Genomic DNA, 9,674 nt, shown 5'->3' with positions numbered 1-9,674 from the left:
CAACGGCCGCAGGCACGACGCACACGTCATAGATTGGACTCGTCCACGCCGCGCCCTCGTCCGCGACACCCGACTGCGCAACCGCAGCCACTTGCACCGATCGGTGCAGCGCCGCGCGCACCGCGTCATCGACTACGACGGGTGGCGTCGCTTGCGCCAGCATCGCGTCGAGAATCCCATCAAAGAGGCCCCCGAGGCGCGCGACCACGTCTGTATCGTGCGTCGCCACAAAGCGCTGCAGCGCAAGTTGCATGCGGGGCGACCCAAGCGTTGTGGCGGTGCAGGCGCGGCCCAGCTCCAGATCGCAGCGCACGAGCAAAAGCATCAAATCGAGCATCGCCGTGCCATTGGCATCATCGCCAGCGTCCACGCGCGCGAGCTGCGCTGCCAGAGCAGCCTCCGGGTCGGTGAGCGCCATCGTCTTGATGGCACTGCCAACGTCCGGACGGTGCAGCCAACTGTCGAGACGTGCCGTGTGCACCGCGGCTTCCAGCAGAGACGCCACGTCCGGTGTCCCCACGTGTGCGAGCCACGCAGTGCGCACAAGGGTGGCCGCGGCGGCGTGCCCGGCCTTGCGCAGTACGTCCCAAACACCGACGAGCTGACGTGGCACATCGATGACACGCCACGTTGCCTTGTCCGCAACCAGCTGGTGCTCAAAGAGGATGTAGCTTGGTGCGAGAGGCCCCGTGCACTCGAGACGCGTCGTGCGCTCGCACATCAACCCGTCCAGCCATATCGTGTCGACATCAATGCCCCACCCGTAGCTACATTTGCTGTACGGAAGCGAGAGGTCGGAGAGCAGCGCCGCAGGACACGCCGTGCGCACCGCGTCGCTCGGCACAAGGTGCTGGAACGTGTGCTCGACGACCTTGCACAAGATGCCACCGAGCTCAAAGCTGCCGCAGCGCACGTGCGACCCATAGGTGGCCAGAAAGGCCCGCGCGAGCGCTGGCGACGTCACAGTAGCCGCATCACGCGCCGCGTCACACGACAGTCGCAGCGACTCGGCACGCAGCGGAATCGACGCAGTGGGCACGTACGAGTAGGCCACGTGCATGGCCGCCTTCACACGCTGCGCAGGGCTACTTGGTACGCTGTCCGTCTCGGGCCGACTGTGGGTCGCGAAGTGAGCGCAAAAGTCGCGCGCCGCCGAGCCCGACTCAAACCAATGGCCTCCGACCCGAGGGGGTGATGTCGGGGCGACCAGGATACTGTCGGACGGCGGCTGCAAAAATGGCTTGCTCGGTGAGTCGCCAGGTAGCCCCAGACGCAGCCCGTAGAGCACAATCCCTCCGCTGGCGCGTGCAACCACCTCTGCGTCCGAGAGCGGCGCGACGGGGGTCGAGAGTGCCCCTTGCGACTTTGAGAGGACAATATCCAGTGTCTTGAGACGTCGAAGCAGCGTCGGCGGGTCGCTTAGCTTGGTCGCGTCCAGCGTCCATTGCGTCAAGCCGAGCGAGGTCATCGCGGCATCAAACGCATCGGTTGTCGGCAGTGGAAAGGCGTCGTCCTTGCCGAGACCGAGTCGCAACGCTGCCTCCAGCTCGTGCAAGGCGTCGGTGGCGAGTGCGAGTGTCGCCGCAAGGCTTCTCGGTGGTTGCACCGTCTTGAGAGGCATCGCAGAAAGCAACTACACGTGGTCGGCTCGAAGCAAATGCTGTTGTGAGCGGTGCTTCAGGAACGAGTTGGATTGCCCCGTTGGGCAGTAAGCCCAAAGCCCAACGGTGCTACCGGGATGTTTTGTGACCATGCTATTCGTTTGGTTACCACAGCAAGCAAGGGTGTTTCCAGACGCCTTCTGGGCAGCTAGTACAGTATGGACAGGACCTTGTAGACAACAGGGTCCTGTCCAAACTTACTGCGAGTTTCTTGTCCACCATGGTTACCGCCAGATGCCGCCAGATGGACATTTGTCAAGCAGAATGATCCATACAGTCAGTTTACACAAGTCGGAAGCTTGTAGCTAACAAGTCATGCTGCTCACGCCACAGACAACGTTCGCGGCGTTCGTAGACGGAGGCCTCCGCGGGTCCAAGAGTCTGCAAGTAGCGCAGCACTTTCTTGTGGCCGCTGTGAACCGCTGCTTCTTCAACAAATACTGTCCATCCAAAGCCGTAGACGTCGTGCAAATGCCGGAGCATGTCGAGGTGACCGTGGGACGCTGCGCGGATCATCATGCGCTCCGAGACGCGAGCTGGTAGCTTCGTTGGTAGTTGAAAAGCACTGTTGACAAGCGCCAAGATGTCGAGGCTGCCGCTGCGTGCGGTGGCCACGAGCAGCATGTACAGCGAAAAATCGATGTCTTCTGGGTTTGCGCCAAAGTTTCCACGGCGTCGCCAACAGCGCTGCGATAGCACGTACGCAACCGTTTCGACTTGACGCGTCCGAACAGCGCTCCAGACGGAATTGAAGTCGCAAATGCAGCCGTGACGCTCGTGGAGGTAGCGCACGACCTGGACATGTCCATACGCCATGGCCATCCCGAGTGCTGTCGGTGGCACCGCGTAGCCGCGAGCGACGAGCAGCTCAAGCATCTCGAGGTGGCCTTGGCTCGCCGCCTGGTGCACCGCGGACCCCCGAGCGTAGTCGACAGACACTTTGCAACCGTCGTCGTCGCACGCAGCTAAAGTTGATTGGCAGATCGAGGACGCCTCGGCTGGGTCAGTGCAAGAGTCGACGCCGCCCGTCGGCACGTCCAAGAGGTACGTCACCATCGCCATGTGGCCAATGTAGGCTGCCGTGGTCAAGGCGGCGTGGGTCCGCCAAAGACCGTAGACTTCATGGAGCCAGCGCACAGCGTCAAAGTGACCGCGGGCGGCGGCGAGGGCCATCGCGTCTTCGCCGCAGCCGTCACGTCGGTTCTTGTGCAGCCAATCGAGCACGTTCAGGTGGCCGCGGTAGGCTGCGCAGGCGATAGCTCGCTCCGACCCGACGCGAAGGCGGCTCGCGTGCAAGAGCTTGAGAGACGTCATGTCACCGTTGAAGGCTGCGAGCTCCATCGCTGTGCAGCCCTCCCACCGGTCGAATGGACTGGGGTCGTTAACCATTCGACTGAATGAGGAGGTCTTATCTAGCACGTCCGTTGGCAGCCACTCGTCGTCGCTGGGTGGTCGTGGGTTCTCTTGGTTGATGCAGGCGAGGATATAGCGCAGTATTTCGTGGTCTTGCTTGGCGACTGCTAGCTCCAGCAATGGCTTGGTCATTCGTTTCAGGTACCCACGCGCGTAGACATGTTGAAGGACTGCGAGACCACCCTTGTCCACGATCATATTGAAAGCGTGGTCTGTCAACTCGACGGTGGCGGCGACGAGATCGATGGCCTCCATGTGCGTCTCGCCGCGTACACTGTGCGTCTTGTGCTCGCCATGCGGCACTTTAAAATTGAGCGACGGGTCAACGCCTTCGGTACGCTGCTCGAGAAGAAAGCGAACGATCGACGCGTGACCGTGGACGGTTGCTGCCGTTGCCGCCGTGATCGTGCAGCCCTCGGTCCGTGCAGAGTGCAAAAAAACAACGATGTCATAGTGACCGTTCATGGCTGCGCCGTCCATCGCGTCGGTGGTACAGGCCACGCCCGCCTCATGAAGCCACACGAGCAGCGGGAGGTCGCCCGACATGGCGACAAGGTCCATCATCTTGGGCGTGGCCAGCGCAGGAAACTGCTCGAAAAGAAGACGCAGAATCGAACCTTGGGACGCAGCAGCAGCAAGCTCCGGCGTCGCCGAGGTACACAGCGAGCCATCCCTTCGAAGCCATTGCTGGACGAGCGCCACGTCACCTTCGACGATTAAGAGATGGAGCGCGAGGGCTCGGTCGTAATAATACGGTGAGACAAAGAGCGCATGATGAGGTAGCTTGGTCGTCGGGTGTGGGTAGCGCTGGAGGTACGGCAAGGATGCAAACCGAGCTGGGATGTCGGCAAGGTATCCCGTTCGATCTCCGTTTCGGTATTGCGATCCTGGCGTGAGCTTGACGGCGTCGGCGAGGCGCTGGACGATCGTCAAGTCTTGGGGTAGGCCCTCTTGGTACGACGCGATGGCGGCAATGAGGTCGGGCGACCGGAGCACAGACACAGCCATGCCTGCTTGGGAAATACCATTTCGGGTTTTGGTGATGACTCGAATGGAATGATGGTCGTGCCGTTGGATTGTTGCTCGCATGTATTATCCGTATATCTATCCGGAAAATAAAATAGAAGCCGATAGCTTCTACATTTTGTGTACGGCCTATCGCGCCGGTCCAGTGTGCCGATGCACTCGAAAGCCCAACGCTGGTGCCCAACGTGTCACAAGTCTACTCTCGTCGATTGAACGAGCGTCGTGATTCGATTGGTTGGTGGTTTTGTGGACTATTGTCCTAGGTGTCTTGCTTGACGGCAACCATCGCTTCGATGCAATCATGGCGCCTTGACCACGCTTTCCAGTCGCGTGCTCCTTCGTATCAGCTAGTTCGATGCAACACGATATGCATTGACGATATGTCACGATGCATCTCGCCCCATCGAGAACAGCTCGGTTGTACTGTCGAAGCACTCGGAAAGGGTGTCTCTACCGGGACTCGAACCCAGCTCTGCATTACTTGGTGGTCAATCAGTGTCGAAGACTGGAAAAAGTTGATAGACGTCTCTTTTTCGGACTGATGCAATCACCCTTCGTGCATGAGGTTGAGATTGAGCTCGGCGACCTCATGGTTGGCGCAGAAGGTCTTGGTAGACGCACCCTGAAACTCAAAGTCAATGGACGACATTTATTGAGGCTAAACACGGCAGTACTGAGTCAAACACACCAATTGAGTTCGCGCCGTCCGGCGTTACTGCGTCGAGAGCTTGCGCTTCTTTGCGAGCAGGTGCGTGAGCTGCGCCTTGAGCTCGGCATCACAGACCAATGTGATCGCGTCCGTCGCCTTACGATGACCAATGGTGAGGGCCAGAGCCCAGTCGACCACCTCGCCAGCCTCCAGTAACGTTGTCGCCCGCGCTGCCACGCTTGGTGCCAGCTCGATGCGTTGGTTGGCCTTCTTGCCTTGGTACGTGAGCTCGGTCGCAATGAGCTGGAGCGTCGTCGAGCGGCGGCGGTCGGGCAGCGCGACGAGGTTCAAGAGGAAGACGACGTTGCTGAGATGGTTGGTGGTGTCCATGCAGAACGGCAGCAAGAGCTTGCTCTCGGACACATGCGATCGACGACCGGTAATCTCGAGGAGGCAGTCGCGAGGTTTGCCAATGCCGGCGGTGAGGAGGAAACGCACCACCTCTGTCTTGCGAGTGTCCACGGCCGTTTCAAGCAGCTCGTCGTGGCGACGGAGCTCTGGCTGCCGCTGTAAGATGACCGAGGCGAGATCGAGTTTGCCGAAGCGTAGCGCCGCATCGAGCGCATCGATGGAGATGTCTTCCATGCAGTTACCCAAGAGATAGTCCACCACGTCCCACGCCTTCGCTTCGATCGCATGCTTGAGCACGTCATTCTCGTGAGAGCAAGTGGAAGAGTGGTAGGTTTTTTCCCGCGCACGCGAAGGCCATCCAGTCGTCGCCCCAGGACGCGCCATGGTCGACCAAAAGCTGCACGACGCCAAGCATTTCGGGCTTGTAAAAGGACCCAACGGGAACACGTGGCGTCGCGGTCGGGAACGGGTAGCCAAGCGAGAGGAGGTACTCTGCGATGCGCAGATGACCACCCGCAAGCGCTTCCTGAACGACGACGTCCCGGGTGCAACCTTCGTCTCGGTTGGTCAAGAGAAACTGGACGACCGGAAGATTGCCCCCTTCCACTGCCTCATCGACGGCGTCGATCGTGCACCCAAACGTGCCAAGGCTGTGCAGGTACTGAATGAGGTCGAGGCCTGCGCTGGCTGCCGCCTCGTCAAAGATATCGTGCGATGCACCTTCGGTGCGGTGCTCGATGAGGAACCGAACGACGTCGAGGTGGCCGTTAAAAATGGCGCCATCGAGCGCCTCGACCGTGCAACCTTCTGTCCGGTTGGTGTGCAGGAACTGGACGACGTCCAGAAAACCTCTTCTGGCAGCTTTGTCCATGGCGTCCACCGAGCACGCGAAACCTCGTTCGTGAAGCGTTTGCACCAACGGCAAAAAGCCTGCGCCCGCGACATCGTCCAGGAGGCTCGGGTAGTGTAGCCACGGAAAGGTGTCGAGAGCGCGCGTCGCGTTCGCGAGCGTCGACGACTCGATCGCGTGCCGCATGTCGTAGGAGGTCAAGTCGTCCGGGCGCAGACCGAAACGCTCCAGCAACACCACGCCCTTCGCGTCGTCTCGCGAGAGCATTTTGACATCGCTGTTAGTGTAAAGAACGAGGCGCGCTGCACAGAGCCATCTACATCAAAAGTTACGCAGCACACGGAAGCTGCAACGCACCATCAGCGACATGGATGCGTCGACGCAGCTCGGGGACGGTCGCTCGTAGGTCCAAGAGAAGCTCGACAATATCGAGGCGACAGCTCGCAAATGCCAGAAAGAACGCGCTGTCCCAGGCGAGGTCGGGTCGGCACCGGACAATGCGCTTGGTAAGGTGCAAGAGGCCTTCGGCGATCGCCACGTGCAGCGGCAGACGAGCGTCCCACTGAAAGCGATCAAGACCATACGTCGAGGAGCAGATATCGCCATTCGCCTCGCCTGCCCAACCGGTGCCGGGTGCAAAAGTCGAGCGGAATGACGCATCGCAATGGTAGACGTGGTCGCGGGCATCAAACTCGAGCAGCTCGTTGCAGGCGGCAAAGGCCATGCGCACGTCGTCGTAGACGCCAACCTGGTAGCCAAAGACGATGGCTGCGATCTCGGGCTGGCCGAGCACGACGCTGCGGAAGGTCGCCACCATGCGTCCTCTCAGGCGTCCTCTCAAGCCAAAGGCAAACTGCACTGCATCCGGACATCACCGGCGCTTTTATCCGGATATTCTGCATGCATGTCGACGATCGTTCAGGATCTAAAGCTGCCTTGCCTTGTCAACATAGCTGCTTAAATCCATGGGAATACGAACATCGCCGAGCGACTACTAGTAGCAAGGGCTTATTTATTCCCTTGACTAGTAGCTACGACTTAGAATAGCGTCAGCAACAACGAGCTAGACGACCGACAGGACGTTTTCCTACTGAATGGTTGCAGCAACAGCCTTCTCTTACGCAGCAGAAAATCGCGCAACGATGCTCCAGTCCATCCACCAGTGGTCATAACTTGCAGGAAAAAGTTAGAATTCGGGTCACAGGTCCCTTATTGTGTTGCGACGCCGATAGCTGCATGCTGAAGAGGCAAAATGGCGCGAATTTCAACGCACACTATATTTAGACCTTCAAAGTTTGTATCGTACCAGGACATGCATTTAGTGTGAGCCATATATATTCGAGCTTCGCACAGATCCGGCAGACGGATACATGGCCGCGGACCACAGCTTTGACGCGCTCGGGCTCGCGCCGTCCGTGCTGGGTACGTCGCTTCATCTCCAGCCAGCCGACTGATCACTTGGCCTCGTGCGCGTGCAGCGGCGCTGCGGCGAGCGGGCTTTGACTCGACCAAGGCCGTCGAAGCCTTTAGCTCGCGCGAGCTCGCCAACGGTACGCCTGCCTTGGCCATTGGACGACGCGCTTATGGTGCTTGGCTAGTTGCCAAGATATCGTTCCAGGAGGCGTCGCGCGTGCTCACAGCCATCAAGGGCCCCCGCGGCGCGACCCTCGGGCTCTCGGCTTTTGACGTCTTGGCGGTAAGCCGCTTCAACCCGTGGCCAGCAACAATAAACCTGTATCTGCGTGTAGCAACTCGATGCCCACCCGCCGATACGAACGTTCGTGCCTGGGCTCGACGATGTGCTCGGCGGTGGCATTCCCATTGGCGAAATTACCGAAATCTGTACGCGCTCCTCCAGCGACGAGGCCTCATCTATGGACTCTACTAGGCGGCACGCCGGGAGTCGGGAAGACGCAGCTCGCGTATACGACTGCCCAAGGTCGATTGCGATGCTGATACGACCATGCGTAGTATCCAGATTGCTCTTGGCGCGCAGTGCCCCGCCGCCGACGGGTCGCCCTTCCAGAGCATCTACATTGGTGCGTGCTCCATGTCTCATCATCTGGTACTTATGGTCGAATATAGACTCGGAGGGCAGCTTTATGATCCATCGCGCAGCGGCCATGGCAGCATGCCTTGTCGACGATGTGCCCGAGTTGCAGCCGCTGGTGCGCTTCCCTTCATTACATATGACGAGACCAACAACCACATTAGGACCGCGATGGCCTTCTTCGGGGCTTGACGTACTACCGTGTTCACGACTTTCAAGAGCAGTACGAGGTGCTCGCATCGCTTGTCAACGTCTTGGCAGCCACGCCGTCGGTAAAAAGACCACGTTGAATGTGCAGACACGAGTACAATCTGTCTGTTTAGATCCGCGTCGTCCTCGTCGACAGCATTGCCTTTCATTGTCGACATGGCTTTGACGACATGACGGGACGAGCGCGGATGCTGCACAACATGTCCCTCGTCCTCCGGAAGCTCGTGCAGGACTTTCCGATTGCCGTACGTGCATATAAGCACCGAAATGACGATGGAGATGGGCTTGTAGGTGGTCTTGATCAACCACGTGACCACATCGCTCCACCACGGATCCGACATCGACGGCTCCAATATCGTGCCGGCGCTCGGTAGACCCGACTCCTCATGTTTTTGTGTGGCGTCTCAGAGGTGGATGCAGGCGAGTCGTGGTCATTTTCAATTACGAATCGCATCATGCTGCGCTGGGAGGTACGAGTTCAGCAGATTCTGACGACGGCTGGTCATTCCTTTCCATCGGGTGTAGCATCAAATACGGGTCGCGCAGGTTGTCAAGTCGACGTCGCTCGCCCAAGCCAGTGTGCGCTTTGATGGTAAGATCCGATTTGCCGAGAGAGATGTGGTGTTATGCGATGACTAGTCACGGAACGCGGAGTGCGCGGTGGCGAGCGCAAGCGCAGTCGAGGCAACAGCGAGGACGAGGCTATTGATTAAGACACCCACGATCGTCGTTTTGTCGCGACTTGGCTGCTACAATGTACGCACGCAAGTCCATGCAGCATGTAGCAAGCGTCGGATTCGAAATGAGAAGTGTGCTTCGCAAGGAAACAAACAACACAAGTGTTTGCGCATTGGCAAGGGGAGCAGTAGAACACGGCGTTCGTTGCTGCATCATAGTGCTGACAGAATATAGTAGATTGCTTCGAGCTGGGTCATCGACAGCTGAAAGCAAATATTCGCGCATAATAGTATCCGGTTTTGGAGGGACATGAAAACGGCGCAGAGCGCCCGTGTTTTCTGGTGTTCCGGGTTAGGGCTGGGTTAGGGTTGACCGACATGCGCCATATCGGTCGCATGGACTGGGCCCCTCGACACTTTTTAAGCGTGCACTCTTGTATTTGCATCAGAAAGGGCTGTGGCTTAGCGAACGCGCTCTCAACGGCGTGATCGACACCCTCTCTGCGGGCAACTCCACACTTCTTGACAAAGTAGTATTTCAACAGGTGGAGAATGATCTACGAGTGTCGTACCGATGTTGCTATCCCACGATGCTAGCTACACAAGGTATCATCCCTGCATTAATGCAGCCAGCAATCTGAATTGGTGTCGACCCTAAGCACGAAGAGATGGAAAGCACGCAAGAACAACTCGGCCTCTCTCGACACACTGCATGAAGACGCGGTCA

At 58.8% G+C, this 9,674-nt stretch overlaps 2 protein-coding genes across 2 annotated transcripts; one reads left to right on the top strand and one right to left on the bottom strand.

Annotated features, from left to right (window-relative positions):
* Positions 1-6,290: 6,290 nt before the first annotated feature.
* On the bottom strand, positions 6,291-6,697 carry SPRG_19426 (hypothetical protein; the record flags this gene model as incomplete). The annotated part of the gene is made up of 2 exons (XM_012341270.1): positions 6,291-6,326; positions 6,368-6,697. 2 exons carry the CDS (start codon positions 6,695-6,697, stop codon positions 6,291-6,293), a joined length of 366 nt encoding a protein of 121 aa, XP_012196660.1.
* Positions 6,698-7,380: 683 nt separating this feature from the next.
* On the top strand, positions 7,381-9,003 carry SPRG_02496 (hypothetical protein; the record flags this gene model as incomplete). Its single annotated transcript, XM_012341070.1, has 13 exons — positions 7,381-7,432; positions 7,489-7,560; positions 7,609-7,706; positions 7,759-7,852; positions 7,899-7,932; positions 7,982-8,049; positions 8,096-8,178; positions 8,225-8,332; positions 8,384-8,515; positions 8,562-8,640; positions 8,691-8,740; positions 8,796-8,862; positions 8,910-9,003. 13 exons carry the CDS (start codon positions 7,381-7,383, stop codon positions 8,981-8,983), a joined length of 1,011 nt encoding a protein of 336 aa, XP_012196460.1. The 3' UTR covers positions 8,984-9,003.
* Positions 9,004-9,674: the final 671 nt, after the last annotated feature.

Source organism: Saprolegnia parasitica, assembly GCF_000151545.1.
Source record: "Saprolegnia parasitica CBS 223.65 unplaced genomic scaffold supercont2.6, whole genome shotgun sequence".
NCBI classification, from domain to species: Eukaryota; Oomycota; class Saprolegniomycetes; order Saprolegniales; family Saprolegniaceae; genus Saprolegnia; species Saprolegnia parasitica.
This window is presented reverse-complemented; position numbering and strand designations above follow the sequence as displayed.